This window comes from Argentina anserina, chromosome 6, assembly GCF_933775445.1.
Source record: "Argentina anserina chromosome 6, drPotAnse1.1, whole genome shotgun sequence".
In the NCBI taxonomy this organism is placed as follows: Eukaryota; Viridiplantae; Streptophyta; class Magnoliopsida; order Rosales; family Rosaceae; genus Argentina; species Argentina anserina.
Window position 1 is genome coordinate 15,949,926 of NC_065877.1, and position 23,395 is coordinate 15,973,320.

The following is a 23,395-nucleotide window of genomic DNA, read 5'->3' on the forward strand; positions in this document are numbered from 1 at the left end:
TATATATATTAATGTGTGCATAAATATAACAAAAACTGAATCTGTTGGAATGGTTGAGGAGTTGTTGAGTGTCTTGGATGACCAAAGTTCGATTCTCACCATAAGCACTTTCACTTTTATTATGAGTTGCTGCGTGTCCGCGTGTCCGGGCCGTGTCCAAAGTTAGTTCACGTGTCCACGCATGTCCGAGCGTGTCTGTGTCCGTGTCGGACATGTATTACGGTGTCATGAGCACGTGTCCGTGCTACTTAGGGCCTAGCTAAGAGTGAGGTTGTTAGAGTAGCGGGATCCATATACACATACACTGCATGAGGACGTCCATATACAATGTGTATTATATAGGACAAATTATAAAAAGGTATCATCTCCCAACTTATATTAGAAAAAAAAAATCACTTCTTATGAATTAATTATAAAAATGTCATCACATTTAAGTAGAAATTATAAAAAGGTCAACAAAATTAGAAAAAAATCACTTCAAAAATATTTTTCTGGACTGTTTTGCCATTTCTCACTCTTTTTCTTCTTTTTTTCATTCTTTTTCTAATTTCGGCAATAACTTTCTCGTCTGGCGATAGATTTTGACGAAATTGGTACCGTTAGAAAGACCTCGCTCCTCTCTTTCATTTGATATACTACCCACAAGGGGCAACAACCATCACAAATGGTCTCCAAGCAATTTCAGCGAAACTGAAGCTCAAGGTTCCCTAATTCTAGCTATTCTCTTCATTCTTAGCATACTTATACCAATCTCATTTGAATTTTAACAAAATTTTACATTTCCTCTCTGCATGTCACACCTCCTGTCACAACCACTGTCACAGACCCTGTCACAGACCCTGTCACACTACCTGTTACAACCGTTATCACACATGTTGTCACACTATCTATTTACACTAACTGTCACACCCACTGTCAGAACCTTTGTCACACTACATGTTACAACCACTATCACACTACCTATTACACTAACCTTCACACCCACTGTCACACCTACTGTCACTATCTATCACACCAGCTGTCACACTACCTGTCACATTATCTGTCACACCTGCTGTCATACCCGATGTCACACTACATATAACACTAACTGCCGTTGTCACACTACTTATCACACTATCTGTCAGACTACCTGTCACACTCAGTGTCACACCCACTGTCACACCTCCTATCACACCCGCTGTCACACTTCCTATCACACCCGTTGTCACACTACCTGTCACACATGTTGTCACACTACCTATCACACATGTTGTCACACCTCATATCACACCCATTGTTACACTACTTGTCACACTACCTATCACACATGTTATCACACCTCCTATCACACTCGTTGTCACACTACATGTCACAACCTCTGTCACAGCTTCTATCACACTACCTGTCACAACCACTATCACATCCCTTGTCACAACCCTTGTCACACTACCTATCACAACCTCTGTCACAACCCTTGTCACACTACCTATCACAACCTCTGTCACAACCCCTGTCACAACCTCTGTCACAACTAATATCACACTACATGTCACAACACCTGTCACAACTCAAAACCCCTGTCACAACCCATATCACATTATGTACATGTCACAACACCTGTGATAACTTACAACCTCTGTCACAACCCATATCACACTATATACATATCACAACCACTGTCCCACTACCTATCACAACCACTGTCACTGTCACACCTCATGTCACATCATTTTATGTGATTGTTGTGACTAGAAAAAGAAGAAGAAGAAGAAGACAAATAAGAAGAAGAATGACTAGAAATAATGTACCTTTGTTTATTATTATGTGATCTTGAACTTCTTAAATCAACTCAGATAATCTAAATATCGACATTAAATTGATGTATTACACTGCCTATCCTAATAGTTATCACACTGCCTATCACATTTCTTATCACACTACCTGCCACAATCTCCTTTGAATTTGAACATAATTTTGCATATTTAGACATTTCCTTTTGGCACACCCATTGTCACACTACCTATCACAGGTGATGTCACACCTGCTGCCACACTATCTATCACAGCTGTTGTCACACCTGCTGACACACCCGCTATCACACATGTTGTCATACCTGCTGTCACATCCGCTGTCACATTTGCTGTCACACCTACTGTCACAACCTCTGTCACACTACTTATCACAACCCCTATCACACTACCTATCACAACTCTATGACATGCAAAAAATTTGCATATGAGGGAAATTAGAAGTTTCCAACAGACAGAAGATAGTTATACAAATGAACACAGAACTAGCTAATTAAGCCTTAATTATCAAACCCACAGTAGTATAGTTCTTCCATATAAAATCCATGACTCTCTCCCTTACACGTACTCATCTACTCTTTCTTCTTCTTCATATCTTTCTGTCCTGAAACTTCTTATTCCCCAAAGGCCCAAACTACCACCATCAAATCCTCGAGTTTATATATATAATTCAAATCAGTCAAGTTGTGTAGTTAGCAGGTTGCGGCATAATCGATCTTGACGGTAAGGAATTAAAAGAATAAGGAAAAGCTAGAATTGCATCTAATCGAATAAGAAGACTCAGTAAGCAAGTCTCCCGCTGACGACAATAGACTCTATGTGGCACTCGTGTAATTATTGTGACTTGTGGGGGCAACACTTTAAGAGTTTTAAGACATGACTTTTTTCTAATTTTCAAAACTTAAGTAACTATTTTCTCATTTCATATGTCAAAATCGACTTTTTTATAAGAAGCCCTATTATATATTCTAGACCAATATTCATTATTGGTTGGTTACATTCAATTTGTTTACAAGAAATGGATGCGATCATTAACAACGTGATCCTATACATGGGGGCTGCGCTATTGCTATATAGCTCTTCATGGAAACTTTACTGAAATATCGTATAAATGAGGATAACAAATGAATCACCTCATCGATCGAGGTGTGCGTGATTATACTATAAGAAGTATATATAGGAAATCAGCCTTTGGAAAATTATACGATAATAATAGAGTCAGCTGCATGCAAGAGCAGACAAAAGAAAGCTAGGCGAAGGAGAAAAGAGAAAGATCTCCATGGATCATGTAGAGTTTTGGCATAGGTGGCCAACAAATTATCAACAACCGCATTGGCCCCTATTGATGTATTGCCACATCCTCAAGGATTAGGCCCTCTTTTGATCCTATTCATGGGGAGTGTCATCATAACTTCTGCCTAAAACAGAAGCATACGTAAATAAGTTTGCTGTCATTGCGCTTGAAACTTGACGTTTATACTAGCAATGAATACGTCTCCACTACAATCGGGTTGATGCAAATGATATGCTTATGTTGCAAAATCCTAAGCAAACGTCATTGTATTCGCTACTCAGCAAGACTAGTTCTGGCACAAAACGCAACATCTCTCGCCTGGATCTCTTCAGTTCTCACACCCAATTTTCTATATATCCTTCCAAATATGCCAAAGAACTAAAATCGAACTCTAATTTGAAACTTTTAGATTCTATAGTATTTGCTAAACTAAATAAAAAACAGTGTTTATTTTCAAATTACGGGATACTGACAATACATCTTAGAAGCATGCGAGCAGGTTTAAAGTTGCTTTTAAGAGCTGGTTTCAAGACTAATATGGAGTTGTTGAGACTTTTGCTGGTGGCGTCGCGGCGGTGAATAGTGCTCTTGGATTGTTGACCCCGTGGCAGAGACGAGATGGATAAGAAATTACAATACAGGGTGGAACTTATGGGAGCAACAATTGATTAGCATGTGCGAGAAAAATGTGTTGGCTGGGAGTATTGACAAAACCAGAAAAGGGATGCATGTAAATCTTCCTAGTCATTATCAAAAACAAAGAAAGGTGGAGCCTTCTTCCCATTGATGAGACAAAAACGACTCTTTCCCTTTGAAGAAGAGGATTCCATTCTGTAATCCATCACAATCCACTCTAGCCCTTCAAGTCCCATCTTATTTGCTCCCAGTTCTTGTAATTTTTGGTACGGGATATATTATGTGCTCCCTATTTAACATTCAACAAAACCCCATCATTGCGAAAATATTACCCTCTTTATAAAATAAATAGAGTCGTCTTAGTTGCACTCTTTGCTAAACGGTGTGCGTTAAAATACGTAGATTTTATAGACTGTTATAGTATTATTTCACATGGTTGTTAATTATATTTTATGATTTCGTTTATAACAACGGTGTGAGAGCTTCCGTTATTAGCCCTTTTGTTCAAAAAATAATGATAATAATATTACCACATACCTTATATGTGTGATATAGCTTGCACCAGAGATATATCGCAGGTGAACAATATATATATAATTGGGAGAAGAGAGCATCTATGACTGAAAAAACTTCCCAAAATATAGAGGGTCCCCTCTAAGATTTTAGACAAGGTTCCTCTCCCACCAGTGAGACTGAACACATAATAATGTTATTCTTGTGCGGAATAATCAAAGCTCTTTGGGACTATTGGAAAGGGTCCGGGCTTACATAACACCACAAAAAATAGAAGGAATGGTGAATCTGGTGATTGTCGTAATGCAAATTATGTGAAGAGGAAATGAGGAATGACACACTGGCCATCAATACTGATTAGAATGGGTGTCGGTGGCCTTCTTATTCTTGGCTTTTACTATGGATAGATGCATTTGAACTCTTAAGTCGTTTAGCATCCCAAGCTATAGATGAGAAATTAATATGGACAATTGTATCACCATCGCCAATCCAATACTATTGTGCCACTGAGTTCCCGTATGAGATATGCCCGAATGTTTATCCCCTCTTTTGAGATATCGAATATATATATTCGTTCTCCAAAATTTGATCCTTCAGAGCAACTTTAGAGTAGGTGTTTACCGTATAGGCGTATAGTATGGTTTCTTGTTTTTCCCTTTTTGTCCGCAACGTTTCATTTGGCTTAGTTGGGAAGGGGAGTTCCTGGAAGTCTTTTATGGTAATTTGTGTTTATACATTTTTTAGCCGTAGAAAAGAAAAGGTAGGCGTTTACACTAGTTGATGGAAAGGAAAATTTGAACGAACAGGTGGACATTCAACTAGTTGATGTTAATCGAACTCGATTTAGTCACATTTATGATTGTTTCTTCGGTGAGATTCATGCATATCAGGGAAGAAGCATCAAATATTGGTTCTTTCATTCTAAGATTCTAAACCTCATCTGTGCTATTTATCTTCCTTAACAAATTAAAATTAAACGAAGAAAAAACTGATAACTAGTTGCAGTAATATATGCTCCCACTTCCCCACTAATCAATTTCTCCCTAATCTTATGTGGTTAACCTCCCACCATCTTTATGCGTACAAACTTCCCCGCCCACAACTCAAGTACAAAAAAAAAAAACTCCCCATATATTTCTTACTTCAATAACTACTAAAAATTTACAAAGGTTACAGCTCCAATACATTATAGGGTTACATAAGAAAATGTCGAGCAACCACAATAACTCAAATTTCTTCATGACCGCATCAAAGTGTTGACAGCAATTCTTACCATTTCAACTTGACTTTGTACTTGGAGCCGAATCTTATCATCAATACAAGCTTGAAAACTTACCCTGAACCCTGAACCACGTAAATAAACTTACCTTGAACGAAACGCATAGAATCACAAGAACTCCAAATGTCAACTACTTTCGACATCGCTAGGCATCCGTTGTAAGTAACTAAGACCAGTAGACGATGTTGGGTTGGGACCAAACTCACCAAAGCCAAAAGCAGCAGCCTAAAAAAGCCTACACGTTTTCACGGCTTTGTTTGGCGCCCGCGTAAAAAGCAGCGTAAAATTAAAAGCCAACGCGGAGAAGAAGCAACTTAATTAAAGAAAGGCAAACAAAAGATCACATACCCACATCAATATCCCTTCACATCTCCCTACGCTCTTTTCTCTAGTAGTAGTAGTTAACTCACATTCCCTCCATGACCCTCACCTTCACCTTCACCTTCACCTTCTCATTGTTCTTTGTCCATTATTTTCACCATTTTGGGGGCTCCCAAATCTTCCTCATGTGCCCAGCTAGGCAAAAACATGAGGACCTTGATTTCTATTCTCAAACATGACCCACTTCCACCACACCCCTCCTTTGCACTAATCATTTTTCCTTTTGGCTCTCTTACCTTAATCATTGTCACTAAACCACTACAGAAAATGGGTTTTGCTTATTCCACCATCACAGCTATTGCTTAGCTGCTTCTTGGGTGCCACATACTCTTCTCCATCAATCTAGCATCAAAACCAGTATCTTCCATCCATTTTGTATTCTCATTAATCTTAATTCTAGTCCAAAAGGGTAATAGTTTCCTAACCCCAAAATTCAATCTACCATTATAATAATGGGTTCAAACCCAAAAGGGTAATAGTTTCTTGTACCAATGATTCTGTACCCAATAAAATCCAGGTCAATTGAACCTCTGAGATGAAGATAATGATACAAAAAAAATTACACCAAATAATGTGATTTATTTGAACAAAAAAAAAGAATGTGATTTATTGCTAAAATTTGATATTATAAACAAGTAACAACAAAATTTGGAGTAATGGAGGGAATAAGAAATAGAGAAACAATTTGTTTTTCTGGACAGTATCTTAATAAAGATTTCTATTTCTTTTGATCTTTATTTGTTTGCTAACAATCCCTATAGACAGAAGAATCTATTTCTGAAGAACAAATTTGCTTCATGATAATTGAATGGAGTTCGTGATAATTACTATTACCACGTTGAATTACTGCGTGGGATGAAAGTAACGCAGGTGCCGATGAACTCGGGTCAGGGATCGACTCGGTGGACGTGACCAAATTGATGTTCTTCAACATGAACTGGTTTCCGACGAGTTGACTCAAAACCCCCGACTCTGTCACAGTGCTCTTCCTCTTCCTCTGCTGCTGCTGCTGCATGGCGGCTCTGACGATTTCCGTTAACACTGTGGCTGACATTCGCCGAATTCCGCGAGCGCCTCCGGTGATGACGGCGGAGTTAACCGGGCAATGGGACTGAGTTGGGTCCGAGTTTTTCTTGCTGCAATGCTTGTTGTGTACTGTGGATAGTAGCACCGACTCGGCGCTCTTGTGCCTGGCTCGGCCGAGTGGATCGCCGAGCACCACCGAGTTCTTGACGTCGACCAGCATTATATGCTTGAAGTTCCGCCGCACGCGGCCGAGTAGCATCGGGTAACAAGCCCACCTTCTTAGACTCATTGGAACCACATGGTCTAGGAACCCGGCCAGCGAGTTTTCCGGGTCAAGCTCGCCCACCTCGAACCCCACCACCGAGCCGTAGCTCAACTGAGTCGACTCGGGCTGGTCGGTTTCAGTCGAATTATTGCTGTGTAAACTACTACTGCTGCTGCTCTTCTTCCCCCACAGCGGCTCTTCAGTTTGCTTCTTCCCGAGTTTGAGAAACAGACCGACATCGAATCCGGAACTGGGTTTGTGTTTAGTTTGACTCGGTGATGTTGTGGAGTTCAATTGTTGTCTGTAATGGCCGACGAGGTTCGAGAAGAACTCGTTCTCTTCTTCAATTGCCGACCGGAATTTCGATGAAGTTGAGGAGGCGAAGATGAAGACGATGTCGGCGCGGGCGGTGAGGCCGGACCTGTGCAGGAGTCTGAGAAATAGCCGGAGCTCCGGTTCGGTGACGTCCGCGTCGACATGAGCCGCAACGAGATCGGTCATGGCTTTAGTCCCGCGCCTGTACAAAGTCCCCATTCTCTGGAGAGCGAACTGGTAACCGCTTCTCTTGGGGTTTTGCTGACTCTGGTTCTTCTGCTCCCACATTCTGCCGAACCAAGACGAAGAAGGAAGCACGCTCTGGTTATTATTGCCATTGTTACCGGGCTTGAAATCAGGGATGTGACTGGGTGTGTTTATTGAATTCTGGGATGAGAGGAATCTTCGGGAAGCGGTGGAGAAAGGGTGGGTTTTGGAGGAGGGTTCGAAGGTGGAGAGGGTGAAGAGGAGGAGGGTGATGAAGACGAGAAGGGCGCAGATAGAAATGGTGGACTGGGCTTTGGAGAGAAGAACGTTGTTGGAACTGGAATTGCTTCGTTTAAAGGAAGAAGAAGAAGAAGAAGAAGAAGAAGAAGGCGAGGAAGTTGAAGAAGAGAAGAGCTTGTTGGTTTTATCGACAATGGCGTTGGCGGAGTTGTCCTCAGGGAAGAAGACGAGAAGCAAACCCATGCCCCAGTTATCACCGGAGGAGGGGGAGGTGGTGGAGGTGGTAGGAGTCTTAGGCTTGGCTGTGAAGCCCATGACCTCTTTTGTTCTCTCTATTTCTGGCTTTCGTTTTCTGAGGATGGGTAGGCGGAGGAGGCTTTTTTGGCTTTGGTTGTGGGAGTGTGCGGGAGGTCTATGTATTTACCGTGGTAGTGACACCATGTGGTCCACTTGTTTATGCTTTGGCTTCTCTCGCTCTCGCTCTCTTCTCTATTAAGTTATTAACTAATGTCATGATTGATTATGATTCATCATTTCAGCGTTAAACGTCACGTAAAAATACTCTCTCAGTGTTTAGAAAGATTACGTAGAGTGTGATCCCGTAATTATATGTAGTTAACTAGACGGAATATACGCGCAGTAATTGTTACTTGTTTGATATTCAATATGTCGTCAATTAATCATATCAGATCATAAGCACATATGGTAAGACCATCTCCAGTAATAAAGGGTTATATTGGGCCAGAGTTAAATTTTAACTCTAAAATATAATTATTTAATTAATGGTCTCTACTAATATGGGGCTAAATTTAGCCATTTAAAATAACTAACTAGTGAGAATATGACATTTGTCTATTTCATAATGTATTCCACACAACCTACATGCTCATGTTGTGCTGCATTTGAATTTAGCCCAGGCCAGCCAAAGGGCTATGTTTTGGCCATTTCCTTAGTGACCCTTTAGCCCTCCTCTTAGTTGTTGTTAGAGCTACAATTTAGGAATTGGCACTTTGAACCCAATTATTGGAGATGGCGTAACGCTATCCCAGTTAGGGATATTTTATTTACTATTATATTGTCTACCGGATGTAATACTGAAATTCAGAGTAGGACTAAAATTACAAACATATTCATCAAAAGATAATTTGAATAAACACGAACTAATGCCTTTCTCAATTCAAGACCAACAACATGATCCCTACTTAGTAAAGTGTGCTAACTGATCAACTACACTATTTGCTTCAGGTTGGTGTGTCGTATAGTACAAAGCTCAAATGTGTTAATCTTAGACAACCATGTAAAATACAACTCACCTCCGAGTAAGAGCACTTCGATCAATAATTTCGGGCAAAGAAAAAAAAAGTAGAATTACTGTCCAGCTCAATATATTACTCCAATTCTCCAACCCTGTTGCCATGCAAGCTCCAAATCCATTATACAAGCCTTAACCTCACTACGAAGCGACGAGCTGGGGTGAGGAACATGTCTGAACCAAGCTGCTACAAAAGACTTTTGATCATCTAAAACCCAGTTCTTAAATCCTAAGAACCATCTGTATTGAGTTTAAGTTTTCCAGATGGGGGCATCTCCCTCTTCCTATGCACATGACAAAACGCCCTGCCTTTTCACGCTTGAACGAACATTTTGAAACTCATACAACACTCTATAGCCACCAGGGGGAACATCGGCTACCTTGAAGGAGCTGCAGTCGACAAAGACAAAAATATAGGGTTTTCTTCTTCGTTTAGGCTCTAGGCTTAGGAGTCAGGTTTAAACTAGGTTGCACGTACACGCTATCGCAGTGGCGTATCGCGTGTCCGACACGGGCACGCACACGCCCCAATACGCGCCGGACACGCGAACTGACTTTGGACACGTGAACTGACTTTGGACACGGCCTAGACACTCGAGTGTCCAAATCGGACACGCGGACACGCACCAACTCATAATAAAAGTGAAAGTGCTTATGGTGAGAATCGAACCTTGGTCATCTAAGGCACTTAACAACTCCTCAACCATTCCAACAGATTCAGTTTTTGTTATATTTATGCACACTTTAATATATGTAAGGAAAGAAACTCGTGATAAAAATAAGAATGCTTGTGGTGGGATTCGAACTTTGGTTATCCAAGGTACTTATCAAGTTCTTAGCCATTCTAACAAGTTATGTTTTCATCATTTTAATGCACACTTTGACATATATATACATCTAAAATTCTAAATACTTTCAAATTTATAAAATAATTTTTTTAATAAATATATATATATATTAAAATAATATTTAATTAACGTATACACCACGTGTCCGTGTCCAAAAAAATTATATATGCCGTGTCTACGTATCGAATCGTGTCTAATACGGACACTCGTGTCCGTGTCCGTGCTACTTAGGATTTAAAGCTTAGATGTTGATAACGTGAAATATAATAATGAATAGAAAAAATAATTATAAATTTTATTGACAATAAGGAGGTCGATCTTTCTGTAGGCATTACATTGATCTCCCAAGAATATGAGATTACATAACATTAATTATGTTATATTAATTAAGACAAGATCCGGTAAATGAAGATTAATACTCTAACAGTTGAAACTACATCTTGAGAGAAAGGATTTAGACCCTCTTCCAGTGATAAACGCAGACACGTAGTATACGTACTAGCTTGGGATTACAAATTAGACCCTGATATGGTAATGTAGTATACTAGCTTGGAATCACACTTGGAATATGATATATATGGACTATAATATAAAATTGAGCTGTTGTACTTCTCTGTACATTTCTAACCTTTAGGAATGATCGACCGTGCTACATCTTCTCTTCCGGCCCCCACACTGCAACACAGAAATAATTAGTGTACGAAGCTGTGACCGACGGGTAACATTGATTAAATTTGGTTATAAACAATCCTAGCTACAATGGGAATTACTTGTTCGTGAGATTGCATAATTGAAAATTATTGATGCATGTAACAACTAACAAGTGGATCTTGATTCTGAAAGATAATACAGCACAGATTGAATAACAATTATAATCTTCTTCGATTCCTTGTCAACCTAGCTAGCTTAGGAATTGTCAGAAATTACACAGTAATTTTTAATCATATTTACTATTTAAGAAGTACTTCATAGAATCCGATCATCCAGTTCTACCAGTCATTAATTAATTAATATGACTTGCTTGGTGGTTTTCACTTTGAACATGCATGGGTGGTTCTGTAAGACTTCACTATAGCAACCGTTGGAGGCACAAAATTAAGTACTTTGTTTCTTGAAAAAATGTCACCATCAGTATCTCAATTCTTGTGACAAGGTCAATGTGGTACTTAAATTTTGAGTTGTACTAATGTAATATCTCAACTCTTTATTCGCTATCAACAATGAGAATGTCGTCATTTTTCTTCACGGTTCCGTTTATTTAGTCACGTACATGACCACAAAAAAATTATTTACCTAAATAACCATATTCTCTCTCTTCTCAGTTGGTCTGGCGATAGAGTCCATAGAATCAGGGAGGTGCTCTGATTTTGGGTAGATATCAAATCTCTTCTTTCCCTTTTTGTTTTGGTTTTGGGTTTATAGAATCATGTTGTGGGGTCTCTCCAGATCCACAAACACAATAGAGGACTAAGTCAAATAAGGTTAAAAACTCAGTTCGATGGGTTCATTTAAAGCTTTTATGAGAAAATCGAATTGGAGAATAGAGAAGAGTTTTGCAGATCGAGGACAATGTCTTCTTCATCATCTTCTTCTTCTCTTTTGCCCCGTGTCGACATCACGAAGGTCGTGGCTTCTGATCAATCTTGTGACCTTTTATGTTGAATGGCGTGGCTGGCATGGCCATGACCACTGACTAGTTTTCTTGTCTTCCCAGGAGATTGGTAGTTGAGGGTGGTGGCCATTCAAGTTTGATTTCTGCGGATGAGGTTGATTAACCTATGTGGATTGCGGATTGGATTGATATGGACTTATACCCTATATGGTATCTGGGTTACTCATGGGTGGGCAATTTGGAATTGTAGCTACTCATTGTACCATTGGGTGGAATGGTTTTGTTGCTGGTTTTGTTGAATTCTGAATCAAAGATTCAAGATTGGGTCTTTACTTAGATCTGATTCAACAACCAGCCCAAATGGTACGCCATTCTCCAGCTGGCCCACCGTCGCACCCACAGTGTCACAGGCCGATTTACTATGCAGCGGAATATCACCCGTGCGGCGCCAATGTTACTTTTAACCAAGACCAGCCTAACTCAACATACATCCACGAGGGTGTTAACCTGTTGGGTGAGGCTCGCCTCCACGGCTCACCTCCCACATATTCTTCCAACCACGTATCCGATTTACCAGCATAATCTTTCATATGCCATTTGCCCGCATATGCCCACTATAGGCTTTCTTCCTTCTAGCACGGTGTCGCATTTCCGTGCTTACTGACAACACTTTTCTTTGGCAAGGTCGAACCCGTAACTTATGTCCGCGTCACTTTACTCCATGGCCATTGTGCACTACGGGGTTCAGACATGTATTCCTCAGCCCACGCATTCGCCCATGCCGCTGGCATAAGGATCGCCCACATACGAACCTCGCCACCTCCGTGAACCCGCAATATCAGCCTGCCGGCCGATATTGTCCATAAGACATCCTGACTTATAGAAACGCATGTCGCCCCTCTTTGGCGACATCCGCCCGGCTCCTAGGTTCTCCAAGGTCCCTCAGGAATGACTCGCTTAGTGCCCCATAAGGCCGACATCGAGGGTGATGGAGAGTAGGACACCAAGTACCCTCATATAGAGCAAATTGGAGAAAACTAGACTTGGCATGAGGAAACATCAAATATCCAAGGAGGGGCAACTTTCATAATTAATTCATACAAGCACCTAAAAATATGCCGTCAAGTGCATTGAACTCTTTTTGACGTCCCAGACATTTTTCGTGTTCAAACTTTTCCCAAATTTCGAGCCAAAGTGTCTCGAACCCAGAAGTTCATCTTAATTATGAAATTGCCACATGGACATGCCACTGGACACCCAATCAGCCTGCATGTTTGTCACTTGACAACCTCTCTTCGGCATAGCTCCTAGGAAGTGTGACGATGACACAACTATTTGTGCATCTCGTGACACACAGTCTTGAGCTCATCACCACTCAGTACCGTCGACTCGCCCTCCTCCTCAGCCCTCAGGCCAATTGCTTCCCTTTCGCTGATCAGGCCTTCCGCCTCGTTTGCGATGCCTAAGCCAGGCTCTCTACGACCACCACCTCAACTCTCAGCAAATGCATGCACAACTGCCGCCGGCACCACCTCTACCTCCGAATGTAGCGAGTTGTGACCCTGAGTCAGCTTTCTGGACGGCGTGCCCCTACTGTTACCACCTGTTTGAGTACTTGAGAGTTTACGAGGAGTGTATGCTACGATGTCAAAACTGCATGAGGAGAAGGACGATGATGAGGAGCAAGAGAAAAGCTTCCACTTACCACAATTCAGTTGAAAAAAATGAGAAGAGAGAGAATAGAGTTATTTAGGTAAATAATTTTTTTTTGAGGTCATGTGTGGAGCACGTGACTAAACAAACGGAGCCGTAATGGAAAATGACGACAAACCCCTCGTTGATAGCGAATAAGGAGTTGAGGTACTACATTGACCTTACCACAAGAGTTGGGGCACCGATGCTGAAATATTTTCTTGTTTCTTTTAACCATCACAACTAGTTAAGAGTCCAGGTATTGAACTTTCACACTCAGATTTATTTCGCACCGACATTGGAAATTTGTCTCAATTAGTCACACAGAATAATGGAGGAGGAAACATTATAACATGATCGCGTGGCACATATTAGTCTCTAGTCCATTGATGAAGCATTATGACATCATGTCGATTTTGTTTTCTTTAAATTATACAAAACGAAAACTATAAAACAAAATTACGAGCCGTTCCGCCTCACAGTTGATTGAAATGGAACGATGTGGATTAAACAATGATCCTAAAGTTATAAAGTTAGCCTAACAAAACATATAACACGTACACTGAAATAAAACTGTGAAACGAAGTTGAAGATGTTCGATCTGAACTCGCACTTCATTCCGCTCAATAGATGATTTGTATATAGGTAGAGGCAACAGGCTTCGTGGAATCCCTCCTTACAGTTTGCTTAATTATTCTAATTGATTTTTTGACTGACTGACAAAATTAAATTCCCTTAAAAAAACGTTTAATATAACTGAACACCTGATCAACAAAAGATGGCGTAATTTACTGATGAGAAGATTAAACAATATGTACAATTCACTTGCCATGCAAACTGTTGCGTTTGAGATAGAACTGTGCTCGTGATTCTCAACCAAATAATAGAAAGAGTACGTGAGAGATTGGTTATTGGCCGGTCAATGATTGACTACTGCCACCGACCGAAAACAGACACGAATATCTGAGGGTTGGCCGGTTGGGGATCGTCTCAGATCACGGCACGGCATTGAATGATAGAGTCCTCGGCGGGAGGGTGTTCTTCAGTCTCTCTCTCTCTCCTACTGTTTTGACGGTAGATCTGAATCTAATAACTGTAATAAGGTTTAAGGAACCTTCCGTGTAGTCATGATGAACACGTGTTCATAATAAATCACCCATGCATGTCGATCACCAGCTGTGCTTCTGCTGCTGCTACTTGGAATTGGTTGGTGGTTGTAGGGCTTTTATAGTAAGAGACCAGATGAGCTAGCAGCTCTGATGCTATGATGAGCTCATCGAGACCTCAGCTTTTCTTGCCTGGACTCTAGCCACTCTTCTCTGATCGTGTTTATTATAAGCCCTAGCTAAACTAGTCCCCAAGCCAGGTAAATTAAAACAAATTTGGGTCTTCAATTCCCCATGGAGTTATCGGGGAAAAAAATTGAAGGACGGAATGCATGCAAGTTAGATAAAGAATTGGAAATGAACAAGACTCCGACTAAAGCAAAGCAAATTAATCTACTTAATTACCTGCTTGTTGGTAAATATGTAGTTCATTGAGATCAAAGGCATACATTTCATTCATTGGCCGGCCATATGGCCAGCCGGCGGTTTTCGCGATTCCGGCGTCATGTAGGGATTGTAGGCGGTGTTGGTGTTGGAGAGGAGAGATCCCACATCTAAGAAGTGACAAAGAAAATAAAGCTTATAAGTGGGTGGATAATAACCAATTGTACCGAGGCCTTTTGTGATTAAAACCCAACACCTGTGAGGTGGCTAAGTTGGGACAATATCGGTACAGTTGGTCCACGGGACACGCTTGTCGCTGTTTAACATGGTATCAGAGCGGGTCTCTCTCCAGTCGCGCCTCCAATCTTTCGTGGGCCCGAGTTGGGTGTCACTTTGTCATGCCATCGGAGGATTTCCGATTGGATGGCCACTAAGTGTTGTTGGTTACTGGACCTTAGTTTCTTTCATCCCTTGGTCCACGGGACACGCTTGTCGCTGTTTAACAGTTGGTGATCGAAGAAGTATCATGTAGGCTGATTGACATATATTTTCCAAGCATGCATGCTCTTCGAGTTTTGTATGTCTACACAGTCCTAGAAGTGCTCGATCAGTACTCGTGCATGAGACTAAAACAAAAAATCAAGGAAAAACTTGAAAGAGTGGAAGATGTTTGCTTCTGTTCGTATTCATGCACATATATATGACTTCTCGATCATCGGCGTTTGCTACTTTGGTATCGTGCATGTGATAATGGGTTGGTGAAAGCTGGGACAGAATAATAATGTGCCAAATGTTTGATTCTCAAGTGCTCAGTTGGTCTTGAAAGGGAGTGAGTGATTAATATTGGGGAGGGGATTGTGCAGATCCGATAAAGTTGTTCATCATCGATCATCATCCATCATTGCTTGGGGAGACTGCCTTTGGGCGACTACTTAATTATGGCCATCGTCTCATGACAAGGAAGGTAATGGTGGAGAAAGGACACACCATTCAATTCATTATGCTTAATTACTCAATGTCTATTTGGTCTGCCTGCTTCATCTATGGCAATCTTTGCTGATTTAGCGGCTAATAGTTACCTTTTGTCACATATATATCATGGCAGCAAGAGAGGGTGCGCCAACCCAGTTGTACCATATGAGACTTCCAGGTGGAAATCTTGGAGTTTTCTTTCTTTTATTCCTTGATTAACCATCCGTACCCGCCAACTACGACAATGTGTGGACTGGCCATGCCACACTATATTGCAAATTTGCAGTACATTATCATGCATGCATATGTAGTTACGTATAATATATAACACTTCGGGAACTTATTTTACTACTTCAACGACTCATGTGGCAATAAGTAAGAGAAATATAGTTATTAATTAAAAAAAATCCGTATCATATTATAGTTGGTTAATTTGATCATATGATCGATCGAGTAACTAGCATGTATGATGCTGGAATTTACACTAATCGCCAGTAGTTAATAATCATATATATGGCTGTGAACGAAGAAAATGGCAAGGAAGTGCAGAACTGAAAAACCTATAAAATGAGGATCATGCTTGATTAGAGTTTACATTATATAGCAAGGTTTTGTAATGTTTTCTAAAAGAAAACAGATTTTTACACAATGTTGAATCAACTTACATTTGTGAACAATTCTAAATGGCTGGTACAGTGGTACCGGAGCAGTATTTCGCAATTGTCATGGAGAATTTTAGCTGCACTGGTACATGCAGATCGACCATTTCAGCAACTGTCTTCATCGATCTTTCCATGCCATGCTGAAGTATATATTGTCAGCTTTTTGAGGCAGTGCGATCAGCCGAGCTCCTTCACATTGATAAGTGGATACTTGAAAGTTGAAACCGACTGTAACCTAGCTTTGGGTAAAGGCAGTAGCTAGCTAGTACAAAACCAGATCTCTCTAGTATGGGGCTTCTCCTAGCAGAGCTCAGAAAACTTATATAACAGACTCCGAGTGTAAGATTGTGTACACAGTTACACTCCTCCAGTAGCGAAGGGGCTGCTCGGAAATTAGTATCTCACGCACTGTTTTCACGCGAGAGCTAGTCATGGTTTCAGGTTTCTAAATGATTTCAATCACTAATTAGTTTCAGTATAATCTTCATTAAAAAAAACTTACCCTATTATACATTTCGATCAGACATAATAAGACCTAACGTACTTGTACAGTTGTACTTGTACGTAGATGTAGAGCACACTCCTCACTATATATTTGCTTAAATCTGTTTAAATGATGATCGAGTTAATAATGATACTTGTTATATGTAAATCATTTGGTGGTTCTCAAGTCGGAAACAAACAATGATGTCATTCTATAATTTATAATTTAGTATATATACTATCGACTTATAAAATCCACAGTCCAAATTAATGTTGATGCATGTTGTATCAGTTTTGATGGTATAACCAGATGTCTTCTTAGCTCACTTTGAATTTCGGTACGTGCCCTTGGTCTCTCTGTTCACTACTCTGATGGAGGCTCGAAACACACCTTCCCATACAGCTCTTTCCGACTCCTACGCCTACCACCTCCAAACATGCCTCAACAAAAAACACCCATTTGCCGGAAAAACCATCCACGCCCAAATCATCAAGTCGGGCCTCCACCTCGGTGTCTTCCTGACGAACAATCTCATCAACTACTACATCAAAACCGGGTCGTATGCCGATGCACGACATGTGTTCGACGAAATGCCGCTGAGAAACAAGTTCTCGTGGAACTCGATTCTCTCCGGTTACACAAAGCAGGGGAGGCTCGATTCGGCTCGTGCTGTTTTCAATGCAATGCCGGAGCGCGACTCGGTTTCCTGGACTGCGATTATTGCGGGGTATAATCAGATGGGTTTGTATGGTAATGCGATTCGCATGTTCTTGGAGATGGTTTCGGATGGGGTTCCAGTGACCCAGTTCACTTTTACTAACATTCTTTCGGCGTGTGCTGCGGTTAAGGGTTTGGACGTTGGTAGGAAGGTGCATGCTTTTGTTGTTAAGCTTGCTGTTGGCAGTTATGTTTCAGTTGGGAACGGCCTTGTGAACATGTACGCGAAATGTGGGGATATTGTGACCGCAAAGATTGTTTCTGATAGGATGAGGTTGAAGAATGTGTCCAGTTGTAATCATATGATTTCGTTACATATGCAATGTGGTCGTGCAGACCTGGCTCTTGCAGAGTTTAATCAGATGACGGAGCGCGACATTGTTTCATGGAATTCCATGATTGCTGGATATAATCATCATGGGTTTGATATGGAAGCAGTGAGTGTATTCTTGAGTATGCTGAAGGATTCTTTTCCAAAGCCTGATAAGTTCACGTTGGCAAGCATCTTGTCGGCTTGTGCTAACCTTGAGAAGTTGGAACTGGGGAAACAAGTGCATGGTCTTATTGTAAGAGCTGGATTGGAAACCTCTGAAGCAGTAGTGAATGCTTTGATTTCAATGTATGCCAAGTCTGGTGGGTTGGATGTTGCCGAAAAGGTTTTAGGACAATGTGGGACTTCAGATCTCAATCTTATAGCTTTTACTGCCCTATTAGATGGATATATTAAGGTTGGGGATGTTAACCCAGCCAGACAGATATTTGACTCATTGAGAGACTGCGATGTGGTAGCATGGACAGCTATGATTGTTGGTTATGTGCAGAATGGGTTAAATAATGATGCTTTGGAGCTCTTTAGGTCAATGATAGCAGAAGGCCCCAGGCCAAACAACTACACATTAGCAGCTATGTTAAGTGTCAGTTCAAGCTTGGCGTCTTTGGATTATGGAAAACAAATTCACGCAAGTGCAATACGAATGGGAGAGGTGTCTTCAGTTTCTGTGGGCAATGCTCTAATTACCATGTATTCTAAAGCTGGGAGCATCACTAGTGCAAAGCAAGTATTCAATCTGATTGACCGGAATAGAGATACTGTTTCTTGGAGTTCCATGATTTTAGCCCTGGCTCAACATGGTCTTGGGGAAGAATCCATTGAACTATTTGAGAAGATGTTGCCACTTGGTATTAGACCCGACCATATAACTTATGTTGGGGTGCTCTCTGCTTGTACACATGTTGGATTGGTTGAACAGGGCCGGGGCTACTATAATTTGATGAGAAGCGCACACAAGATTGAACCCACCCATAGCCATTATGCATGTATGGTTGATCTGCTTGGGCGTGCTGGTTTACTTCAGGAAGCATATGACATGATACAAAATATGCCAATTGAACCAGACGTTATTGCATGGGGTTCACTTTTATCTGCTTGTAAGCTTCACAAAAATGTGGATTTGGCTAAAGTTTCCGCAGAAAAATTGCTCCTTATTGAACCGAACAACAGTGGGGCGTATTCAGCCCTTGCTAATTTATATTCAGCTTGTGGAAGGTGGGCAGATGCTGCAGATGTAAGAAAGTTAATGAAGAATAGGAGAGTGAAGAAAACCCAAGGATTTAGTTGGCTTGAGTATCAGAACAAAGTCCATGTGTTTGGGGTTGATGATGGTGTTCATCCACAGAGAGATAAAATCTATAAGAAGATGAAGAAAATCTGGAAAGAGATTAAAAATATTGGTTTTGTCCCTGATACTGAGTCAGTATTGCATGACGTTGCAGAAGAAGTGAAGGAGAAAATGCTTATGCATCACAGTGAGAAACTTGCAATTGCATTTGGGCTAATAATTACCCCAGAGAACAGTACTCTGAGGATTATGAAAAACCTTAGAGTTTGTAATGATTGTCACTCTGCCATTAAATTTATCTCCAAGCTTGTGGGCAGAGAAATCATTCTGAGAGATGCTACTCGTTTTCACCATTTTAAGGATGGGACGTGTTCTTGTCAGGACTATTGGTAGACATACAGATAAGTGGTTTTATGTTCAAGACTTCAAGCATACAAAGATGGTTGTATGTACTATGTAGGAGCTGAAGTTCTGGGTGACTACTTAATTCTATGCGGCTCCAGGATGCTGCTAAGATAGCCATTAGTCAAAAGGTAAAGTTTCTTGGTCATCTTTTTTTTTATTGCTGCTATAAAATATGGTTTGTGACATTTAAATTCACATTGAAGCATGTTATGTTGCTGATAGGACGAAGTAGAAACCAAATTTTGTGCAAGTTTGATATGCATTGTAAATCCATTTACTGTTGACTTGAATTTTTAGGGTCCATTTGTAATCCAACATGTTGGTTTGAATTTCACTTCTTAGCGTTTCTCAACAAATCTGATTGGCTCATGTATGGCTTTTATATTCTTCATGCATACTTCATTGATTTTTACTGTGAAGAGTTATGATTTTATATGGATAAGGATACTGTGGATAGTGGTTTTCTCATACTTGTGGACTTTACTGATCTAGGTCTTGTGGCTTCTGAGGCTAGGACTGCATCGCATTCTTCAGGTATTTTGAAAGAGTTGATTAGCCAACATGTGGATCTAAATAGTTCGTTGGTTAATGAAAACAACCTTTTGAAGATGAAGGAAAAGATATTATAAAATCAAGTATAGTGAGATCAATATGTGCTAGTGAGGAGGGTCTTAACTCCTTGTAAAGGACTTCCCAGTGAGCATCTTTTGGATGTTATATCTGCTTTTCTCTTCAAGCTAGGTAAGTATGACTTGATGATTTCCACTATCATTTTTATGTGGAGATTGTTTTTCGTAGTTTTGCTATCTTAGTCAGCACACGTCTTTAGTCTATAAGATTTTTTTTTCTTGTGCAAGTGGTCAGACGTGTTTCAGAGTGTGTCTCTGACGGTATTTGTATTTACTGATGAGTCAATCTCTAATTGGTACTCTGCAGTTTTGGTTATAGAAAAACTTCCTACATCTACATGAAAAGTATTCTTCTTAGATTTGGCTGAGTTAATGACCGCTGCTACTGGGGACAAATCTACATTATGGTATGGAACTGCAGTTCTGCTGGAGCTGAGTTAGTTACAAGGTATGATACAATAAACGTTTGGTGGCCTGAGCTGAGAAATTGGTTACACTGTTACATCTATTGCAGAGCAGCTGCAATAACAAGATTTTTATTTTAAAGAAGTCGCCACCACAGAAACAGATATGAACCAGGCAGGTTTATCCACCAACAGGTCTGATGTCATTCTGAAGTTCTAAAACCTTACAGCCATTTGTTTTTTTTGTTGGGATATGCTGATACTACTTTGAGATTTTACTTCCACTTTTTACTGTTGTACGCTTCTTTCAATCTTTCAAGAGATGGAGAATAGAAATTGCAAGGAATTGGGTCCTTTACCTGACTACCTGAGACAAAATAGATCAATGGAACACAATAAAAGAAAAAGGGTGACAGAAATGGAAGCCCCGGAATACAATTTGTGTGTTGTCTTTCCCAGTTTAATAAAGAACCAATAAATGTTGTAACTATAAGAAATGTCCAAAGTTCACAATCACCCTCTTCATTTTCACCTGTTAATGTGTGTAGGTCTGATGCATATACATTCATCAATTCATGGAGAAATTCTAAAATGGTCCCTGACCAGTTGGTTAGCTCTTTTCTTTCTTGTTTAACAAAGGACCAGCTGATTATTCATCCTTTCCAATTGATTAATTGTATTTGCAGCATTCTTTTTGAAACATCTTTTAGACTTCCATTAGATTTCAATTTTTCTATTCCAATTTATTTCTGGTTACGAGGAGTTTTGCCTCTGTTCCTCCGCCAATACGAACTACTCACTTATGTGAGATAAAAATTAGGATTCAATTTTTTTTTAAAGGAAGAATAAACTTATTAGTGATGAAAAAATGAAAAGGTAATTGATGACCTAGCTGAAAATAGTCATAGGTTCAATGGGGGTTGCTTAATTGCATTTCTAACTTATTTTGCTATTTTCTGTTCGCAGATGAATTATGTCCTCAACACATTATTTTCATCACACATGGTGATTACATTCCTTGCAGCTGTTATACTGGACAACACAGTACATGTAAGTCGTCAAGAACGTGGTGTGTATGTGTGGTGAGGTTGCAAAAAAGGAGCCTGCTGTTGCCAAAGGCTATGAGCTGCTCATCAGAATTGGCCGGGCTCATCAGAATTGGCCGGGTTTTCAGCTGGGTGAAATGTGTTGGACTTTAAGAAAAGGGTTGGTTACAGTCAACATTGATCCGTTTCTCAATCTTTTCAGTACTCTTTCAGAGTCAGTATATTGTTCTGTGATTCTCAATGTAAGTTCAGAGGCTCATATGCATGATTATTGGTGTGGAAACTGGTTTTGCTTACACGGAAAGCACTCGGGACTTCTATAGGGGTCTTATAGAGATATTGGTGTACATTTGAGGAATCAGTGGGTCTGGTGAAGTTGTAATCTTAGATTATGAACAATGTATCTAGATTTTCTATCTAGCATATCAGTGTATCTATTTTTAAGTTGCATTCCAAATACCAAATGGAGAGGGGTCGGGTAAGTGAACTTCTGAATTCATGCTCTTTTGTTTCCCATGATCAGCTAGATAGCTACATTCGCCAAACATTCGATTCTAAATGAAAAATTCTGTGAAAATATGATCTCCCATTTCCTAATTGCAGCTTCATATTTCTGTTAACAATAACAGCATCATCAGATATCTACCAACATTTGAATCTTGACCAACAATATGAACTGATGGCCCTGATATTGCTCATCCATGAAATAAAGAAATTGATCACTCTAATATATGATGGGAAATCAACATTTCCTAAGGTGAGCAAAAACCAAATGATCGGTCAACATTAGAAGTTCTCAATTCCTCATATCTGAATCTCTTCTATATCACATTTGAAGATCAGTGTTTATCCAGGAATATAACCACGAACTGAATGAAACGTAAGCAAATAAGATAACAGGAAAACAAGATAGATGCTCTATACGAACTGATGCTGGCCAAAATTAATACATTGAAAACTGGCATCTGATGATAAAATTACTCCTCCATTGCATGGTTTTGTTCCACTGACTTTGAGACCTCGACTTTTTTCTGATCTTGTCGAAGCGCTACAGCCTACAGGAGCTTTAATGTTGTAATGCTCTGATCCAATTCCTTTTATCAAGGACAATTTTGGGTTTCTTGTCTATTATCATCCTGATCAACATTTTCCATGAAAGATGTTAGGATGAAAGTTCTCACAAAAAGACGTTATGTTCCCTACTACTGCAACAAATAAGAAAAAAAACTTGCGTACAATATCTCTATCATTTGCTTACATTTCGCAATGTAAATTAAAAATGTAAACCGCTTGAAAGTTAAATAAACCAATAAATATCATTTATGCAAAAGATTGATGTAAACAAAAGTAAGGTCATCTCCAACCCATGGGCTATTGTGTCACAAGTCCCCAATTGTGGCACACTTCATCTCCAACCCATGGGCTAGTGTGTCATAAAAATATGTCATAAATAACCCGAAAGGGCCAGAAATAGAAATTAAATGATAGTATAGAAATTAAAATGTACATAATACATTAAAAATATATTAAAGGGCTACAATGTAGCACACTTGGGTT

The 23,395-nt window shown here is 40.0% G+C and overlaps 2 protein-coding genes and 1 long non-coding RNA gene across 3 annotated transcripts; 2 read left to right on the forward strand and 1 right to left on the reverse strand.

Moving 5' to 3' along the window:
• Positions 1–6,479: 6,479 nt before the first annotated feature.
• Positions 6,480–8,387, reverse strand: LOC126800500 (uncharacterized). The gene has a single exon (XM_050527871.1). It carries the CDS (start codon positions 8,259–8,261, stop codon positions 6,639–6,641), a length of 1,623 nt encoding a protein of 540 aa, XP_050383828.1. The 5' UTR covers positions 8,262–8,387; the 3' UTR covers positions 6,480–6,638.
• A 9,002-nt stretch (positions 8,388–17,389) lies between these two features.
• Positions 17,390–19,879, forward strand: LOC126800499 (pentatricopeptide repeat-containing protein At2g22070). The gene has a single exon (XM_050527869.1). It carries the CDS (start codon positions 17,390–17,392, stop codon positions 19,745–19,747), a length of 2,358 nt encoding a protein of 785 aa, XP_050383826.1. The 3' UTR covers positions 19,748–19,879.
• Positions 19,880–20,255: 376 nt separating this feature from the next.
• Positions 20,256–21,876, forward strand: LOC126800501 (uncharacterized). Its single transcript, XR_007672720.1, has 3 exons — positions 20,256–20,500; positions 20,696–20,987; positions 21,759–21,876. It is a non-coding gene; the product is annotated as an uncharacterized LOC126800501 (long non-coding RNA).
• The last annotated feature ends 1,519 nt before the right edge of the window (positions 21,877–23,395 follow it).

What these genes read in the sequence shown, in the direction of transcription:
- LOC126800500 (XM_050527871.1), bottom strand. Translation starts at nt 8,261, where the DNA reads ATGGGCTTCACAGCCAAGCCTAAGACTCCTACCACCTCCACCACCTCC.
- LOC126800499 (XM_050527869.1), top strand. Translation starts at nt 17,390, where the DNA reads ATGGAGGCTCGAAACACACCTTCCCATACAGCTCTTTCCGACTCCTAC.